The 20,978-nt window shown below is 37.7% G+C and overlaps 1 protein-coding gene across 2 annotated transcripts in view; it reads right to left on the bottom strand.

Annotated features, from left to right (window-relative positions):
• LOC113949788 (SAM domain-containing protein SAMSN-1-like) overlaps positions 1-20,775 on the bottom strand; it is an 84,862-nt gene extending 64,087 nt beyond the window's left edge. Inside the window, exons 1-6 of one of the 2 annotated variants that reach the window (XM_027648798.1) lie at positions 20,748-20,775; positions 20,087-20,223; positions 11,889-12,026; positions 6,301-6,341; positions 3,870-3,907; positions 2,356-2,442 (exon numbers count right to left, since the gene is read on the bottom strand). In XM_027648798.1, coding sequence (XP_027504599.1) covers positions 2,356-2,442; positions 3,870-3,907; positions 6,301-6,341; positions 11,889-12,026; positions 20,087-20,110 — 328 coding nt within the window. In that variant the 5' untranslated portion in view covers positions 20,111-20,223; positions 20,748-20,775. The remainder of the gene's footprint in view (positions 1-2,355; positions 2,443-3,869; positions 3,908-6,300; positions 6,342-11,888; positions 12,027-20,086; positions 20,224-20,747) is intronic. The other variant, XM_027648799.1, reaches the window with a different exon arrangement.
• Positions 20,776-20,978: the final 203 nt, after the last annotated feature.

Below are 20,978 nucleotides of genomic sequence, written 5' to 3'. Positions count from 1 at the left end.
GACACTACTTTTAACATAATTCTGTTCAAAACCAAATGAAAACAGCAAGTTATTAAAGCAAATAATAAATAAAAGTGTTCCCCCCCACCCATGATGTCTTTTGCTGGCCATAATAACATGCATCCACAGTAGTCTTAAATCTTGCCTAGGTCAGCTCACCAAACCAATGAACTATGGAATAGGGTATTTGTGTAAAAAACCAGCCAAACCAAAAAAGTTCATGGAAAAGATATATATAAGCTACAGTTGTCTTGTCCTCCTAGTCTGGCAGTGGGCACCAGTCACTTTCCTATGGAATGAAGTAGGAGCAGTGGAGAATTACATCTGCTGACTCTAAGAGTTGTCAGTTCTTTCCTGTTTGTCCCCATAATACTCTTTCATGAAAGCCCAATGACTGTGACTTGCAAGTCAACTTTTCAACAATGATGCTTTTAGGCTGGCAAATCTCGATGATTTGGGTTTGGCCTTGTGAGCAAAGACAAGTATTCCCACTATTGTGTCTGTGGGATATATGTTTTCATTGCTTTATCAGCCTGGAAAACTTGTTTTTGTAGAGGAAATACACACAGTGGCATTAGGAGCTTCATCCAAAAGCTGACAGTGTCCATGGATGTCTCTTCATTGATTTTGGTGAGACTTAAGACAGATGTGTGAATACAGCTCTGAAGTAAGCAGAGAAGTCTATGTTGACCACCATGCATGACATTTTACATCTAAGAGAAATTCATATTATGCGATAGACTTGCAGACCTTGAAAGATCATCTCTGCTAAGAGAACGGTTTGATCAATAATGACAAATTATCTTGATCGATAGTGATACACTGTAAATCTCCTTGCAGTGGTTTTCACCACTGTGTGAAGGGGACTTCCCCTGAAATAATTTTACTGCAGTAGGGAAAAGGGAGATTTTTATTTAGCTGCCAGCTTTGCTTCCTGTTCCCTCTGGGCCCCTGCCCTTCAATTACAACACTTGTCAGCTTTTAAAATGTGCACTGCTTCTTTTGCATGCTTTGGATATTTAAAAGGGTAAAAAGTGCCTTGAGTAGAAAAGACTTTGGAGGAAGGTCAAAAAGTTCTGCTTTCTCATTCAGCCTTTCCCTACTTCTAAACTGACAACTGCTGGAATAGTTTGAGGAATCATTCCAAAAGGGTTTTGGTTGAAAGTAACACTTGTCTGAAGAGAAACACCTAATATTTCCTTCACCTATCATCAGAACCTCTTCCCTTGCAAGGCAATGAGACTTACTGAAGGTTCCTTTTCCCCTCACTAGTTCATCACAAGAGCAGAGTTCCTCTAAATCTTCCTGTCCTCTCTTATTTCTTGTTCTGGGTCAAGAATCCTAATTTGCCCACACATGGGCAAATACAGCAAGTATTGCAATTTCAGATCTATTTCTAAGCATTTAAGAGTTTAAGTTCAAGTGGTGAAGGGAATGAAATCCAGAGGGAAAGCTGGTGCCCTGTGCTTTTCTTTCTTTGACATATCCAGGTAAGAGTGGAGTCTCTCTTAGCAGTGGAAAATCTCTAGACCATTTGTATAGAAGATATTAAAAGTTGAGGCAATGGCCACATTCCTGCTTTGTTGGCTTAAGTGGAGAACAAAACATGCATCCACATATCTTGGTTTCTGCTTCTGCTGAACCTTGCCTGATTTGGTCTGGTTAGGCAACTTTAAGAGATCTACATTCCCTTTGAAAAGTATAAACATATTTGCCATTCCTGGAAGCAACATTAAGCAGATTATCAAAGCATTTTGATTTTTGTATTTAACTAAACAAGGTGACTGCTCACTTGTTACTTCTCACCGTTATTTTAATGAATTTTTACTGGTCAACTCTTAAACACTTGCCATTAGCAACTTCCCTTATATTAGCTGCAAGGTTGTTTTAATAAAGTTGGTCCAAATGGGTTTAGAAGGAGAATCAGACAAAGTACTTGCATCTAAACTTTTGCCAGCTCTCTTTTGCACCTGTCTTGTTTTTTTTTTTTTTCTGGGAAAAGTTGCACTGTTTCCCTGTTGGATACCTGGAGCAGTGTAAAATATCCAGGAAATGTGGATTTCTACAGTTGGCAAGCCCTATACAACACAACTATGGCAATTTACTGTAGCAAAGTCTCCTTTGGCCCATGGACTACAGAGTCACTTGGTCACAGAGTGTGTTCTTAGCTTACCAATTTTAAGATAAGCTCTATTTTAACTACTTTTTTTTCCCCCTTGAGGACAAAATAAATCTCAAAAGGACCTGACAAATTATTTAGCTGGATTACTGGTGAAAAATGAGAAATTTTCTGAGGTGCCCTTTAAAATACTTTGTGGAAAATGCAAAATCAGCTGAAATATGTTTAGCAATTACCTTCAAGCTGACAGTGCCTTCTGATGTACGAATCATTCTCCGGCTTCCTGGAACCCTGCCAAAGTGTGCCATTCACATTTTTCCTGTCTAAAGTAAAAGCACAGAGAGCAGTCACCTGAATTCATAGCAAACCCGTGAAATAACAGGAAATTCTATAAAAATAGCATCAGAATGCAAATCAAACAAGCTTGCAGAACTGTGTAGCATCTGCTTCAACGTGGAAATGAATTGATGATTTTGCAATACAGGAATTTTGATAGATGGATGGTACTTCTTATAGTCAGACTTCAGGTTTTATTATCTTTTGCTGCAAATACCTCATTTAACACCGTTAAAACTTGATTAGAAGGATTTTTACCTTAACCCTGATTTTAAGACCTAAGAGCCCACAGAACATCTGTGCCTTTATTTTGCTTCCAGGAATTGTATAGATATTATTTAAGTTTACAGTTAACAAGCTGGAGTGTTTGCAAGAAATAACATCAAAGATGCCCACTCCAAGCACTCCAAGGCTTGTACTGTCTCAGCTTGGATGGCAGAAACCAGGTTGGCTTTGAGAAGAGATGGCCATTCTCCTGTTCCCTCGGTGAACTTCAAAGTGGTCAGGCTTCACAACATATTGATAACTATTAGGGGTTTGTGCTTTCTGGGTTTGTTTTGTTAAGTTTTATTTAATGGTGGGTTTCACTCTATGTCAGAAAACTTTCTTTATGAAAGCTCTTGTTGATCCTGTCATTAGAGCCTGTGTGCTGTAGACCAAATTATACTGATCTACATGAAAGTCTTCCCAGTGCAGGGCTACAGAGTGAAGCCTTAACATAGGGGAGCTTTTATCTACCCAAGACACATTGATATGAAATACAGCTGCACCTTTACAGGCAGATATAACAACCTTTTTTACTCAGTAAGGACTAGATGCAACAACTAACCCAAAACTCCAAACAATAAATGAAAGCATGTTAACAGGAAGCTCTCACTCATTAAAAAAAAAAAAAAAGGAACTTTTACTTTTTAAGAAGCTGATTATTATTTCCTATGGAGGATTTACAAAATAGAACCCATTGAGCCACAAGTGTAGATAATAATACACAGTGCAAAGATGGGTTTTAACAAAAAGCAAACCTGAATTTCTTCTTTGGTGAACTTGTTTGTGAAAGCTATTACAAAGTAGTTTAAAATGGCAAGGAGAAGGGACCTGAATTTTGTTAGATCAGAGATTTCAGGGCTTTATTGAAATGATTAAAAGAAACATTGGACATGCTGAGTATTTCTAATGCTGTCCCAGAACAGGTTCTTTAAATCTCAGTGTGGTTACTATGTTTAATGAGTTTGTTTTCAACATCTATGTGTCTGTGAAAGGCAGGGAGGGTGGAAGAGTATATTGATAGCTTAACTGTATTTTTTCCCTTTCCTTTGCATTTGCTCTAGCAGCTCTAAAGCAAGTCAGCCCCTTAATTAAAGTTGGCTCTCTGAGATTAGGAGGTATACAGTAAATTATTTAAGCAGTTACTAACCAAATGCTTCATTTTCAGACATGGACTTCTGGATGGATCTAAAAGAATTAAAAGAATTTACCATTAGCTGAAAGTCAGAATGAAAAAAAATGGAAGTGCATTTAATCAAATATGGATAGTTTCAACTAATTCTTCAAAGCAGGGCACAGGGATTTAGCTGTGCAATTCCCACTGGCTTTAATTGGAGTTACTTGGCTTGTGTCATTCACCCAATCATCTACTCCCACACGATACATAAAGCTCTGAAAGCATCTGAGGTTTCATTCTGCAAAAATAGGTACTCAATTTTATTTTGTAATGAGGAATCTGTGACTGAATCAGGGAATCCATCAGGAAGAAAATAAGAGATACTTTTCTTTAGATGTGATCTGAAGTGTCCTACAACTTTTAGAATATATTGTCTGAAGTTTGGTGACAAAATAACAGATTGAACCAAAGAGCTACATACATCCCCACAACCTTTAGTGACATTTTATTGCTCGAGTAAACCTTGTTTGTTGCCCATTTACATGAGAGAGTAGTCCTAACTCACACTTACATCTGCGGGCAGCAGTTTACAGCTGACAACTTAAAGAATATACTAACTTAACAGAGGAAAAAGAAATCTTTGAATAAAGATTAATTTGTTTCACTCTATCCATTAAAAACCCCATGGAGAGTAGTTTATGAGCTAAAGGATGAAGCCAGAAGAATATACTGGAAGAGACCAGCGACTCTCTAATCTGTTACAAAGATCAGCAAAAGGGAAAGAGCACAAAATCTAAGATTCCTCTCCCAACTTCAGGCATGGAAGTGCTGAAGGGCTTCCTGAGCAAGAGGGTGCAACTGGACTATTGTTTTTTTTAAGGAACTGGTTTGTACCCACTAGTTCCTTTTAAAATCACTTGCATATCTTTTTTGTTTTGGTTTGGTTTTTTTTGGCTTCCAGAGTTCCACAATTTAATTCTTATTGTCTAACCAAGGCATACTTCTGTTTATTTTATTTCTGGTACTCTATATAATTTGGTGTTTCTTTGTTGCCCTGACAGAGGAAGGAACAGAGAATGATAATTCCTTATTCACTTTCCCCAAATCTACCGAAAAGGCCAGTGTGAAAATTTCTGCATTGTTACCGGAGATATCATGCCAGGATAGTGATGGCTGGACATTCACAATGAAATAATTTTTGTTACAAAATCTTTTCATGTTGACTCAAACTATTTTCTTCCAGCTTACTCATTTTTTTTAATTGATCAGTCAAATGGTCTCAACAACCCTTCTAAATTCTGATAATTAATCTAGATTGGGATTAAGTTTCAAATAGAACAGTTTTATTTGCATTGAAAAATTTGACACTGTAGCTATAGGTTGCTCTTTTTATTTCTGGGGCAGACAGTTCTGATCTAAGCAGGACACTCTTAGGCACCCAGGTGATTGATGAGAAACCCACGAATAATAGAGTTATGTCCATACTTTAATTAATGAAATTTTGGGAGCACTTTCACAGGGCCCTGGCTGGTGACAGACAGTTGAGATCTCACAGCTCTGAGTGCATACATCTCTGTGATAAGTTACTAGTGTTTTTATCAGATGATCAGAAACAGATTAAAACTGTGATTTAAGACAAAGGAGCTCTTGATTTTTCTTAGAAATCTTAATCTGTTTTGAGATTTCTTAGCAACAGGCACAGATAACATCAATGTTCTGAATTTAGCGGAGCCCCACCTACAAATGAAAAAAAAAAAACAACAAAAAACTCCAGGGATTTTCATGTCTGTCAGAGCAGACAGATTAGATCTGTCTCTATCATTCCATTAGGTAGGATTTCAGATTTCATCTGAGGGAGACCACTACAGTAATGCAATATCCTTCAACCTGAAGCCAAAAAAAAAAAAAGAATTTTCAAAAAAAATTCCTCTGCCTGCTAATACATATTAATCATTAGCGCAAACCATAAGCATTGTGTTTTAACAAATGGATGCAAAGCATGCTGCTGTCACAAATATAATTCATAAAATACTGTCTGACCTGCTTTATCTGAATCATTTTGCAAACTAATTTTTTACTTAGATTAAAAACATAAACAAACAAACAAAAAAACCTCCTCAGGAGATTATCAGGTCAATGGTGCAAACACGCTATAAAATAGGTTACCACTTCAATCTTTCAGAAAAGCAGACATATGGTTAAACCAAGCCCAGATTAACTGCATTTGATTTTAGCTGTCCTGGTTCTGATATTTTGGAAGAAAGATTTGTGTATATGAAAAAATCATGGCAAAAGAGCTTTAGTAATGCATTACAAGCTTGTTACGTGCTTTTCAACTGCAACATTAATACATGTACTTTATGAGAATCAAAGCAACATTGGCAAACATTAATAAAACAACAAGGATGAAAGGTACAGACAAATATAGTGACACCATGTAGACCTTGAACTGGTCTCAACTTACTTTCTTTTTTTGGTCACTGTGTTCTCAAAGTCAGGAAATTCCTTTTAAAAAGATAGAGAAAAAGATCTATGAAAATCAAAAATGTTTAATCCAAATATAATATTTTTGTCACTGATAAGACAATGAATTATGTACTTTTGATGTGTGTTTTTAATATCCACAAGCATTTCCAGTCTTTCTTTTTCCAACAGCTGAAGCTGTGGAGGACACAGTGCAGCAGAGAATATATGTAGTTATGTGTCCTGATTTTAGGAAGCTTCAATATCCATGGCTCCCAAGAAGTTGATAACCATAATACCTCTGAAAAAACAGAGAATCATACTCATACCCCAATAATTAATATCATATTTCTTCCATAGTATGATTATTTTAAATTTTATGAGGATTAGAATGCCCACACCGTATAATGGGATGTGGCTTTCTGATGAACACAGGACACACACCCTTTAAACCTATTACATGCAGAGGAATGTGGAAGAGTGTAGGAAACTGTAAATAAAATTGAAAGTTGTGCAAAGCTCTGAGTGGGACCATCAGAATCAAGCACTGACCTGGAGGAAAGATCCCACAGACCCCAGGACCCAGACAATATATATACCCTGACAAGATGTAGGAAGGATTGTGTAGCTGTTGAAAGAGTGAAAAAAAGGGTTCCTCACCAGGCAAATAATGGCAGAACATCTCAATGCATGTTTGCTGTCGCAGTTAACTGGGGACTTGAAGGTAATTTTAGTTGTAGGAAAACCTGAGGATGTCATGCTAGACAGAAGAGATCTCTAGTCCCTGTAATATTTTGATATCCCCTAAGACAGAATATCAAAGCACTGCATCACTTTCATATCTATTTCTTCCAGCCTGGAAAGCAGGAAGTGGGATAAAAATGTCCATGATGATACCACTTTAATCTGTTGTGCAACAAGAGACATCAAAACAAAGTATAACCATTCTTAATTTTATAAATATGAAAACCTCTGTGTATGGACCCATTTCTCATAATATGTTTAAGTTATTTCCTTCATGTAAGACTATCTACATCTACATGACTCTGACCACAGTAAAATTTAAAAGTGTCATCCAGGTTGCTTGATGAAAAGCCAAACCATGTGCTACATTAAACTATGTAAGTGAATAATTGAGCATTCTATATTTTTTCCCTTCTCTCAGTAAAACCCATCACAGTTTTTTTTAAGCTTCTTCAGGAGAGTGCATTAAGAAAAGGCTGTTCTGCACTAAGTTATTTTAGCTGAGTGTAGGAGGTCCTTCTGGCCTGGATGTTCATGAATGCTAATAATTGTATGCAGTTTCCCCACAGTTTTGGGGTTTTTGCATGTGTTGATTTTTTCACAGATGCTGTGTGCAAATCAAAAGAGTATACAGAATTTATCACCCCACTTTGAAATAATGTAAGCATAGTAAGATAATTTTATTGTTGAAAAGAAAAAAAAAATCAGCATTTTAGTCCTCAGACAAATCTTTTCAATAGCTCAAGAGAAATTACTAGATGAGGTGCATAAGCAACACAGAGAAGTTGAAAAATGTTTAAAAAAGCGATTTTGAGTCTTATTTAAAAGGGTATTGTCAATAACTCATTAAAAAATATCAAATATTTTATTTCAAAGAGGCTTATTAATGCAAGCATTATGCATGGAGGTCAGAGACCAAAGGATATTGTAAGTTAGAATCTGTATATGATCCACGGGAAAAGTTGGAGATAGGATCCTCTCTAAACCCCAGTGTGGCCATACACCTGGAAAGACTACTAATTCATAACTTCACATGCAAAACACCTGGTGAGAATCATGAAACACGGGTTTAATATCTTGCTGCACGATTTGAAACCAAATTTCCTGGGTTTCCTAAAGCCCAGCAAAATCACATTGATGACAATACATCATACACTGAAGTAATAACTGATCTGAGTTCACTGGATATCATGGGATGCAGTGCCAAAATGAAATATGATAGTGGATTTAAATGGCCATTTAAAAATGGCATCTTTCATTGAACACACCCTTCCTGCTATTCCTGAATCAGCTGGCTAAATTGAAGTACAAGAATAAATTACTGTTGTTTGTACTTTTTTAACGTATCTTTTCAGCATTGATTACACTTAAAATTGTATGTAACTTTAACGTGAAACTAGTTTTTAGAAACATATTTTATCTTAGCGTGTAAATTAAGGTCCACCTAGACTCTCCAAAGACTCACCTAGATTCTCCAAAGAGCATAATTACCTTGTTTATGGGAACAATTCTTTCCTTCCCTACCCCAAATGAGAACAATCTGTTTCCTAGAAACAAACAGCATATGTGGAAATCGAGCGTGATAAAATTATTGACAAAGTCCTTTCTTCCCTGATTTCATCAAATAACTGTGAAATAAGGAGTTGAATTAGTCCCTCCAGTGCTTCCAAGCTGGCTGAGAAAACTTCTGTCTGTTAAGACTTGCAAACAGGGAAATGATAATTTCAGATAACTAGCACTCTTCTTTCCCTCGCTGAAATCAAATGCCAATTATAACGCTGCAGATTAAAGCAGGTATCACAAAGGATTGTGATTTTCCTGGCAGCAACTTAGAAAGACCAATAAGTAATTTGACCCTTTTCTGCTATACAGGGTAGTCAATCACATCACGGTCAGCGGTTGAAAAATATGTGGATCTCATGACATTTGGTGATTGCAGTCTGATAGGAAATATGTGAAAATAGTTTTCATACTGAAGACTCTTTTCTTAGGAGCCTGAGACAGCTCATGAGGTAGAAGACTGCAACAGCAAGCTACAAGGGGCAGAAGTTCAGTTTCCCAGTTAACAGCATAGTTACAGGCAAAGAGCACCCATCTGATTTATTATGTGCTGATGGCTACTAGCTGTTCCTAAGGAAGGTCCAATTTGGATTTGCTATGCATGAAGTCCAAAACCAACTCCATAAATCTAAATTCTGTCTGAGAATATTACTGAAGCTGAGCAACAGGCAAAGTAACCACAAAGTTAACAGGGCAATTCCCCAAGAGGATTCAAATCAAAAGGCAAATGTGTGTAACAGGCCCGAGACAGTACCATAGAAACCCAGAGTGGGAACAGCTCAGGCAAATTCTGTAAACAAAATAGGTGTCCTCAATTATGTGAAGGAGAACAGTGTAAATGAAAGGGAGATTATTCTTCATTCAGGATGTGCCATTTGGGAAGATACTTGGCCAGGAGCAAAGAGATCCTTGGTTCAAAAAAAGGTGTCCAAGGAGTATGTTCACTGAATTATGTCCTGCACAGCTTCAGTGACCACAGCACTCTATATTTCCTACGTCTCTAGAAGAATGTCACAGGCCAGCTGTGATTAGGACAAATCACGACAGACAAGATAACTGCAAGAAAATAGCTATCTTGTTTCAATATAAGGAAAAATTTTCTCTAGCCCTAGTCACCCTTTTCAAAATTGAGGAGAGCACACCTCGGATGCCTGCTCTGTTGATTTTGAAGTTGTATAAGAAAAAGGAAGGGGCCAAAGCCTCCTGAGGGGGAACTGTGCCATGCCGAGTTGCTCCATCCTTAGGAGGTTTAACAGCTCAGTGGAATTTGCCGTGCCTCAGCCAAGCATTTAAACACACACTCGAGCCCACACCTACTTAGCAGTGCACTTAAGTACGTGCATTACTGAATAATGATGGATGGCTAAATGGAGTCAATAATGTTCTGAATTTATCACGCTGTGGGGGCTGCCCTGCAGCCTGGAACCAAGTGACGGAATTAAAAATAGGGGAGAAGTACAAATGGGCTCAGTTAATAAGCTTAACAGCTTCATCCAAGGTGTAGGTCTAATAACTCACATGCTAGAAATAGCAGATAAGATTACACACGGGCCTTTGGCCTCAGCGACATTTTTCCATAGGTCTTACTGCCGACACGTCATCACTAATCTTGTTTTCCATTTCTAGAGAGTATTTTGTAAATAATCATGTTGATTCTACAGCCAGCACAGTGACACAGCATCCAGCCGTTATTTTTAGTTAAGTGCTGAGCTGAATATTCCCTCAAAACAGAAAATAAAACCCACAGCCAGTCTTAGGAAGCTTCCTGTTAATACCTCATGAGCCAACAGTGTGCTTACCCATTTAGTATTGTTTTTTAATGATGATGAATTTTACATTTAGTGATCAGTAAATGGGCCATCACTAAAACATCCCCTTTAAGAAAACAAATATATATGATAAGAACTAGCAGAAACTAAAGTTCTGGATTCTTCTATTCACTACTATACATGTATCTTCATGGACTGTGCAGTGCCATCCCACAAAACTCAGCAATAAGCAACGTGCGAGAAGTTTTGCTACAGTTTGTTCAGATTAATGTACAGGACTTTCTAATCTACACTAGTAGCAAATCTATTTCTCTAGGTTGGCCCAATGAAAATAAAAATCTTTATTGGATAGGTTAATTATTTTTACTTAGCCAAATAATTGATAAAGCCTAAATCTACACTGATACAATGAAAAGTCTGAAGTAATGCTGTCAAATAAAAAAACAGAATAAAACAAACAAAAAAAAAACACTAAAAAAAGCAAGAAACAATAAGCCTGATGTAAACAACCACTGCAGTTTTACTACTTAGTCTTACACATTATGAAAACCATAGCAGAGCACAGTGCTATGGAAGTACCATACCCTGAGAAGATAAAGGGTAATTTCTTGTAGTTATCTATTGCGGGGTCTATTAAGACACCATATATCACATTCTGGGTACAAACCAAAAAAACAAATCTTGTTTTTTCATTTAACTTTGTCTAAATACTGCTCCTGTCAGATAAACATCTATTGGCCAAGGAAATATTAGTATAGTAGTCATTAAGTTAGTTTGTAGTCATGGCAAAGGAGAAAATGAATGGATGCAGGAGCTCTACTATAATGTCCACCTTTAGACACTAGGAATGTAGAATAGCATGTTTCAATACAGTTGTAACAGAGATTATTAAATGAATAAGATTATGAAATTTAATATACTATTTTAAAGTATTTGCCAAAGTTTCAGTTATATATTATACCAAGAGCACACCAATAATAAAAGATTAAGTGGGATAACATTGTTTAGGAAGGAAAAAAATGCAAAAACCAGAAGACAACTCTCTTCACACATTTACCTAACGAGGTCTTCTAAAATGTAAAGGTTATTCCAGAGGGCATCAGTTACAAAATTCATACAACTCAAACTCTTTAGAAATGCACTTTTCTAATTAATAAAAAGGACAACCAAAGACACCAGTAGGATTTTATTTAGAGACAAACTATTCTAATATCTGTTCCCAGCATTTTCATATGTTACTATTTGCAAAGAGAAATTCCCTTGTAGAGTGAAGCTGCACTAATCTCCCTGTGCTGCTAACTGTACAGAAACTCATGACCTGCTTTTCAAGTGTGCTTGTTAAGACTGGACAGAAATCAGGTCACTGGCTACAGAGATGAGATTTGAACAGTGGTTCTAAAGAGCCTAAATAGCCCAAACTGGCAGAGAAGCCAGCAGAACACACACACGTGTCCACATACAGAGTAATAGTTTTTTGCAAAAGGCATTGCATGCTTTGCAATTAAATGTTACTTACCAAAGACTTAGACCTATCAGGTGGTCCACAGTTCAGATGTGGGCTCCCTGGAGTGCTAGCCTGGCTGTCAGTAGTAGTTGTATCCTTGGGTTCCTGATGTTCTGGGACAGGCTCATACAAGCTGTCCATTGAGCCCTCCTAAAATACATTTAAACAGATTTTCAAAGATGAACACTTGTAAACATATTAAATTATTAATAATTTTAAAAAGCCAGAAGTTTCTGTGATTTACAAAACCGAGTGTGTTTTTCCTCTCCCCTCTTTTGAAATCCTTTATTTAGTTCTTTCTCTAAAAAAGGCATATAGAAGTCAATTATAGTAAGTACCCAAATGCCAGAGTTCACAGTATCATAACTTAGATTCCACAGACTGCCAGATGTAAAGCTGAGAGTACAGCAAAAATGAATATTATCTGCTCAGAAGGAGTAAAATCAAGTGTATATGTCCACTTGAGCATTACATGAAAATTCCTGTGAAAACTATGAAAAGTAGAAACCATGAAAATTTCTCTATGAACTATTTTATAGTTAGTACTTCTTTACGTGAAAAAAAAAAGGTTAATCTGATGCAGAAAGGTAACTCCAATCCTTAAAAATAGAGAGAAACAATGCTGCCAGCTCCCAGAATTGGATAATCATGATGTAGGCCCCCAAAATAATGATAATGAGTAGAATGAAAAATAAATTCCATTTGCATTCAAATTTTTGAACTCCATGTTTTAATGTGCATGTAAGGTTCTTTTTCTCCAACCACCATGAATATAAACACGGTAATAGAAACTAAGATTTTCACATTTATCCCATAACTCCAAGAACCAGGATTACATACACACACTGCCATTTCATAATTCAAGAGTTAAACGAAGGCAGATGGTAACACTAAAGACACTCTAGCTGATGATCCCACATTTTAGATGTTGCCATTTTGATCTGCACTGAATATTTTCCCAATGAATTTTGATTACTGCTTTTAATTGCATTAATTAAGGAATAAATCAAATTTATAGCAGTATGACTTAGAGCAGAGCAACACTATTGAAATTAACATTTCAATTTCATTATTACTATTTAAAGGCATCTGCTACTTCAGCACAGAAGATAAACACAGATGTATATTTGAAGTTATATTGTTAATATGTAAAATTTTACAGGAAATATTTTTGGCTGGAGAGGCAGCAGTTCAAAGACATGACTAATTTTTGCAAGTATAATGTTTATCTATGCATCTTTATATCTACCAGAGTTTTGATAAGTCGAAATTGATGTTTTGGGAGAAATATTATATATTGTTCTTGAAAACACTCAAGTTATGTATTTGAACCTATTGTAGGAACTAATATGTTAATGCTTCCTGGGACATTGTTGCCTGGTTTATGAAACACACTGCACATGGATGTGGTGAACATCCAGTTGAGCCTTGGTTTTGACAGCAACTGTGTTTTTTCATTACTGCATTTATTTTTTATTTCTCAGTATTTTGCCATATAGCACTGATGGTTCAGCTCCTTGTCTGAAGCTGTGGATTGAGCATTTCTAGACAAAAAATTATGAGTTTAAAACTTTATTACAAACTTCCAGGATTCTCCAACGTTAAATGTGTCCGCATACTTCTCCCTCCACAGGGAATAACGCATGACTTTTGCGAAGAGAGCATTTAATTAAGAGACAGAAGCATAAAGGAGAGCTCATGTGAAAGGGAGCATGAGAGAGATAAAAAGGGAGAGAAAAGAGAGGGCAAGGAAGAGTGAAAGGAGAGAGTGGGGGGAAAGAAAAAAGGTAAGAAAGGAAAGTAAAAGAAGACAGAAAGAGAAAAGAGAGAAAGGGAGGCAAAGAGTGAGGATAAGAGAGGCAGGAGATGGGGAAAGGTAAGAGGAGAAACAATGAGAGAGAAAGGGAGAAAGAGCATATGGGGAGCATGTGAGAATTAGTCCTTGAGAAACAGAGAGTGTGAGAAAGAGCTGAAGCAAGAAAGAGAAATCTTGTGTGAGAAACATGGAGCTCAAGGTTGCAAGAAAGGGTGGGCACATAAAAAGCAAGTATGCACAAAAAAAGCAAGTCCATGTGAAAGAGGGAGGGCACAGGGAGTGGGATATGCACAAAGAATTATGGGAGAGTGAGAAAGAACACAAGAAAAAGTGACCATGTGCGAGAAAGAACAGGTGCAATAAGAGGGGAGGGGGTGTGTGAGGGCACAGGAAAGAGTTAATGTGAGAAAGTGCAAGTGTGCAAGAAAGAGTTTGTGTGTGTGAGCTGGAAAGGAAGAGGTAGTGTCTGAAAGATAGCAAGACTGAAGAAAAATGAAGGGGAAGAGGTGGAAATACAGGGAGACAGAACAGGGCAGGGAGTTAAAGCTTAAAAAGAGATTGGGAGAGGCACCACACCAAAACCAAAGAGAGAACATGGTAGAAAAAGGGAAAGCATGCATGAAAAAATTAGTGTGAGAGAATGAGAAGGAACAAGGATGAGGTTGAGAGAAAGGGTGTGAGGTCACAAGAAAAGGGTGGTGTCAGGAGAATGGGGGGTTGTTGGAGTAAGGACATGAGAAAGAGAACAGGTTGAAAGAAAGAACAAGGACAAGAAAGAGAGAAAGAGCAAGTGCTTGGGGAGGGGAATGTAGGGGGAAGAGGTCCCCCAAGAAAGGAAGCTCTCAAGAATGAGAGACAGAAAGTTTTCATGACAAAGAATGCACATAAGAAAGGATGGGTGTGAGGGCACAAGAAAAAGAGCGTCCAAGAAATAAGGGAAAGCAAGTATGAAAGAAAGAGCAAGGTTGCTAGAACAGGGAAGGGCATAAAAAATAACAAGAACACATGAAAATGAGCTGAAGAGTGAGCAGATTAAAGAGTGATAGAAAAGGAGAGACAGAGGAGGAGAGAAAAGAGGAGAAGATAATATGAGGAGACAGAGAGAAAGAAACAAATTGATGAATTGTGAAAGAGAAAGAGCGAGAAAAGAGAAAGGGAAAGAGGGTGTAAGAGAAGGAAAGAGGGAAAAGAGCAAGGTGGACAGTGAGGGAGCATGAATGAAAGAGACTGCAAGGGAAGCAGAGTGCACTGATAAGCCAGAATGTTTAGGAAAGAGAGGTGATGTGAGAAAGTGAGCACAAGAACACAAGACAGCAAGAACAATGTTGCAAGAAAGGGTGCCAGACCAAGAGAAAAAGGGTAATGTTGCAGAAATGGGGGCATGGCCATGAGAAAGGGCACAAGGGCACAAAAAGGGTGCAACGGTATAAGAAGGAGTGAGAGCACAAGTGGCCAAGGAAAAGCATGATCGCGTGTGATAGAGTGAGTGCACATGAGGTGCATGTGTGCATCTGAGAGAGGAGGAGAGGGAGTTAGAGATGTGAGAAAGGGAAAGAAGAAGAAGCAAAAAGAAAGAGAAGGATAGAGTAGAGAAGAAGTAGAGAGAAGAGGGAGTAGAATGGAGAAAGAGAGAACTCATGAAAGGGAGCTTGTGTGTAAGGAACAGGGATGGAGAAAGATCATGTGCATGGGAGTGGGAGTGCAAGAGCAGGTGAAAGAGTGAGGTTGAAAATAAGGTTCAAGGAAAAGCATGGAGTGAGGTTGAAAATAAGGTTCAAGGAAAAGCATGGATGTGAGACAGATCTGGAAGAAAATAATTGTCTGTAGCTCTTTCCTTTGCATGATAATATTATCATCTTGGCATGCAGAGACTAAATTGATCATAAGGAGGAGAGGAGCATTTAGTAATGCAGCCAGGCCATTCTCCAGATCAGGTTTAAATGTGGACTCCTGTGGATGGTGAAATCCAGCTAAAATGAACAAGGAGTATACGGAGATGATTATATGGGAAGCGCTACAGAGTTCAACCACTCAGATCTCTTCTGCTCATGCTGCGCTTTAGAGGATGGTCTTTCCACATTCAGGTAATTCTTCTTTGTTAAAACACATATTTTTAAGTCCCATCCATTTCTAAGTACCAGTAGCCATAGCAGCATTGGCATCTTTCTATTTACTCTATGGTTTCTTTAAAATATAGAGGCTCCACTAGTTCATAATTTATCCACTACATCACTTTTATTAATACTTATTCTCTCTGCATCTTGCACCATAGAAACATTAGCTTTTAGTGCCATGGCCTCTTTCAGTTTATAGCATTAGATGTAACACATTTTACATTGTGCTGTCACCACATCTTTACACCAACAATGAAAATAAAATGTATAACTAGTTCAATGCTACTGAAAATCACTAAGACGATTAGACTTTCCCTCAGTACTTTATATTTTACTAGCAAAAGTGGTGGTTAGAAAGCTACCATATGGGAGAAAAATGGACAAATGAAAGTGATCTTATTTGGCTTAAACCCTAAGACAAGTGCTCAACTGGAATAACTGATCTGAACAAGACTGTGATTAGGAGTGTCACAGCCTTTTTCTACTGACCTTCTTACATGGATTTCTGCTATACAAGAGGTTGACACTTCCTAAGTATCTGAAATACTTCCCTGTCTTCATTAGTTCGATTACTAATGCCACTGTTTACTGTCAAAGTAGGTAGGACCTAGTCTTTCAGTATTGCCTTATGTAAGGAAGATTTTCATGCCCCTCACATCCACTTTCTTACAGAAACTTGACTGAATAATGGGGTTTGGGATTTTTTTGAAAGAGAGATACATTTTCCTGCATCTCTCTTAGTAAATGAAATTATGGACAAGAATGAACCAGGTGTGATCATCTGCACTGGTACCCCCTGCCAGAACAGTCCCTGGCCCACGCTTGTCTTATGTCAGCTAACAGACACCCAAACAATTCCTTGGCACAGTTGATAAAACACCATCAGAACTATACTTGACAGGTAGGTTGCCTGCAGCCACCTTGTTTTTGAGGGTTTGCTACAACAGGCACAGGTACTTGTCCCGGGGCACATTCCAAATGTGTGTGCTTTATTAATTGGAGCCTCTGTAAAGAAATATCTGCAAAGCCTGTTATTTGGGCTAAGTGTAGAACCGTGGTCAAAGATGGTCCCATCTAAGGAGGCACTTCTGCTGCTTCCAGGAGTAAATGCTACCAAACCAGTAAAAGTACACCCCATTAGGAAATAGTAGGATAGGTTTAACTGACAGTGTTCCAGTTTAATTGGTGCTAATGCCAGTGTGCATATCCTGCACTGGAAAACAGTGCAAGAAAAATATTCTACCTTAACTAAAGGACTTCATAATTCAATAATAAATTTTATTTCTCAGATTTGAAGGATTCTGCCATTTTTTAGGCATGGGATCAAAACAGGTGGTTTGGTGAAATAATTCCTTGCAATTCATACAGAAGCAGTGTTTGATTTGGACCCCTCTCTGTATATTGCCCATAATACAAACAGTATTGTTCTGATTCAATTGTCTGACACGCTAAGTACCATGAGAGGGAAAAGACACTGCAAATTCAGGGTCTAAGGTTGACCTTTTAACATAATATATCTACAAAAGAGGGGACATTCATCCATTTGATTATTTTGTAAATGGAAGAGGGACACAAAGTTTTGAAGGCAAATCTAATTTGCCTGCAAATCCCTTGAGACCAAGGCAATGAGTCTGATGCAAAAAATAATCTCAGTGGAGAAACCAAATCATTTTGAAGTCAACTCAGGACACAAAGAACTGCTGGGGAAACATGCTATGCTGGAACACTCCTACTAGGAGATCAAAGAACTCCCAGGTGATGACAGAGGGGAGTAATTTCTGGCTGCCTCCTTGGGAAGGGCAGAGTCCAATTCAGGCTCCAAAGCCCCTTGTGACTACTGTGTGTCTTCAGCCTCCATGCCACCACTTGCTACACTGGCCCATAACACTGTGCCTCTCCTGCTAAAACTGCCTCAGTTCTATGGACAAGTAGGAAAGCAAACCCCCAGAGAGTCAAAGTCAACAGCATGAACTGATGTTCTTTTAACTACGCTGGTGTTCCTCCTCTTTGGATGAACCAGAAGCCTGGATATACTCTGTTTTTAAACAGAATATTCTTGTAATTACCCTCAGGTTGTAGATTACTTCTACCACTATACTCTGTAGGGTAGAGAACTATTTTCTGAGCTATAAAACAATGTCTTTTAACAACATATGCATATGTACACACGTATATACATGCAAGCACACACACTTTGATCTGAAATCTTGTCAGTCAGTCTGCATGAGGTAAACACTTGCATGAGAATACTAATTTTTTGGACAACTCTTTTTGTTCTGTCAATAATCTAAATTTCTCTTCCATGGTTTCAGGTTTAGCAGTTGCTCCAGATGTTCACTTGATGTAAATCAGTTGTGATTTCTATTCATCAGTGGCTGTTGGTATCTGCTAAAGAACCTGACTCCTCTAGCATCTTTGGAAGTTGTCTTTAAATCCTAATTATGTTGTTGCTGTCCATTATTTCTTACTCAATTCACTTGAATAGAAAAATACCCTTATATTGCTACTTCAACCACTTTTCAGCCTGTCTTTTCAAGTCACAAGTCGACAGAGTAAAAGTGGCTAGTGTACATCCTTGGATCACTAGCTCATTTCCAAGCTAGACAATCTGATTACAGAAAGCAACTGCACTTCATCACATGCATAGGGAGGGCTGCACAGGGCTCTTCACTTTATGAAACACATAAATGACCTATAAACTATCTTTAGATGTTGATAACTTGGGAGGTGTTTTTCTGGTGTGCGAAAGGTTACAAAAGTGGACAGAATGGCTCCCATGTAAAGCTTGTAAGGAACGGAGGTTATCTTCTTAGCAGCAGTCTTTAAACAGAACTAATTATTTCATTACAGAAACTATCATGGCACCAGCTTTCACTTGTCTGAACCATCCATTATTACTGCAGTCATTATCTCTCCCATGGAAACCTGGGTTGCTGCATACTGAGTTTACCAGAGAAAGTGAGTTTCTCTCATCCACACAATCTATCTGATGTTTTGCCTAAATGTTGATTTCTTAACCGATACAAGGCTCAACACCTCTTTTAAAAGTGAATTACATAGAAAACAAGAAGCTGCTCCAATGGAACAGTGAAATACTGGTAGAACAGTTCTTTCCCAAAGAACTTCAAAAATGAGTATTTTCAAGCTGTTACAGATTGTACCGCGAAGCCATTGTTAACTTTGAACAAATACACAGGCATTCACATTAAACTATGATCAAAATTTTCATTGAATTCCCAGGATATTATTTTTCTGAGTCACTCTTGCCACAGAATCCTGAAATACCACTGCATTTTACTTTAAGTACAAAACAGCTTTTAATCCTTATGATCTAGAAAACACCAGTACTCTGCAGTAAGGTAGCATTAGCAATCAGGAGCAATGGTTTACACAAAGCAGCTTCCCTATTTGAGTTTGTGTTAGTGCAGCTTGAATATTGATTTTTATTGTTCTTTCTAAACATATAGGGAAGAAATACTAAATGTCTGGACAAAAGATGAAAAATGGGCAAACAGATCTACTGTGCTGTGTAAATACAGCAAATATACCCAGCTAATTACCATTACTAATACTGGGCATTGGTATTGGCAGATGGTTAAGCTTTTAAACCAGAAACAGTTTCTGTGGATTTCCTATCCTGATTTACCTGTTCGTTCTGAGCAGTTGCCTTGGGGCAAGGAAAAAGAAAAAAAAAAAAAGAGAGAGAAAGTGAAAAAAAACCCCAAACAACCCCAACTAAAGAGGATCTTAAGTCCTCTGCCTGTGAGCAAATATTACCATATGACTAAATTAGCCCTTATGAGTATCTATTCATGCTTGGGTAATAGAAAGCTATTATTTGAAAAGTTCTGGTAGTTCTCCCAAACTACTGAAGAAGGGAAACAGATACTATCATCTCAAAAGAAAAAAACAAAACCCAGCCTAAAGCAAATTATAACATACACATATTATTAGTAATCTTAACTTATATATGAGGCGTTTCACTGTGTTTGGATCAAATGCCTCATGTCTAAATCTGCATGGTTTTGCAATAGTCACAGATAGTGCATGGTACATTTGTTATACATTCTTTGCATCATATTTTTACTGAATCATATTTTGCTATGTACAATTTATCATACAAAAACTCCTTCGTCCAGGCTAGAGAGACTTGTCGTTGTCATACAACCCTTGCACAGTTCGTGATATAAAACCTTCATTATTGTTCCATCGAAACACACCCACCAGTTCAGTTTATTAACTCTAATCCACTAAATAAAAACATGTGTGTGTGCACTTACCAGAGAAAAACAGAAAAGATTCATGTTGGTATTGAGATCCACTCCAGCACCCTAAAACTCCGCTCGACAAACTCCCGCCGCACAATGCAGCTCCTTCTTGCTCTCCCAGCTGTTTGTACATTTCCCCCTGGAGATTACTGCAAGATAAAATCCCTGCAATAATCCACTGGATTCAGAGCCCATTATCAAATGAGACAGGCTTCCCCAGGCCAGTACAAACTGCTTTCGGAATTAAAGAACAGTGTTTACTAACAAAACATAAGCATGGTCTGAATGATTTCCATGAACTTAGAAAATGCTCTCTTTGCAGGCTATTGTTTCCATTAAAGTTTGTCATCCAACAGAACTAAAGCTCTTTCTGTCTGAGACCACTGGAACACACAGCTAACTCCAAGGCAAATCTTCTTAGCTTACTCAGATTGTTAAGAGACACACAGAAATTCTCATGAAGTGCTGGTTTCCTATACATACGAATTAATTTACAAAATTCAGTAATTATTATTGACTACATTTTAAAAGGAAGTATCTTACTTATGGACCATGGCACAAAAAAAACAACAAAACCTGTGAGCCACAACCAAATCATTAAAAAAAACCACAACTAACCAAACAACCATACAAAACCCTCACACTCTGGGTCTGTGCACTAAAGAATAGTTACCAAACTGCTACCTGACATGTTGACTGCTTGATAATGAAGATTAGGACTAAACCAATTTTGCTGTTTGAAAACACTGCAAATCTGGAAAATAAAAGATTGGGAGTGGTCAAAGCTGATCCATGGGCTAGTGTTATTATAATGTATACAGACAGGCAAACAAGGAAATAGCAGTTTTAAAGAAAAACAGTAGCCTATGTCACTAGCTGGTCTAAATTAGGAAAATTTCATCAC

Source organism: Corapipo altera, unplaced genomic scaffold (assembly GCF_003945725.1).
Source record: "Corapipo altera isolate COAL_440 unplaced genomic scaffold, ASM394572v1 58, whole genome shotgun sequence".
Lineage (NCBI taxonomy): Eukaryota > Metazoa > Chordata > Aves > Passeriformes > Pipridae > Corapipo > Corapipo altera.
This window is presented reverse-complemented; position numbering and strand designations above follow the sequence as displayed.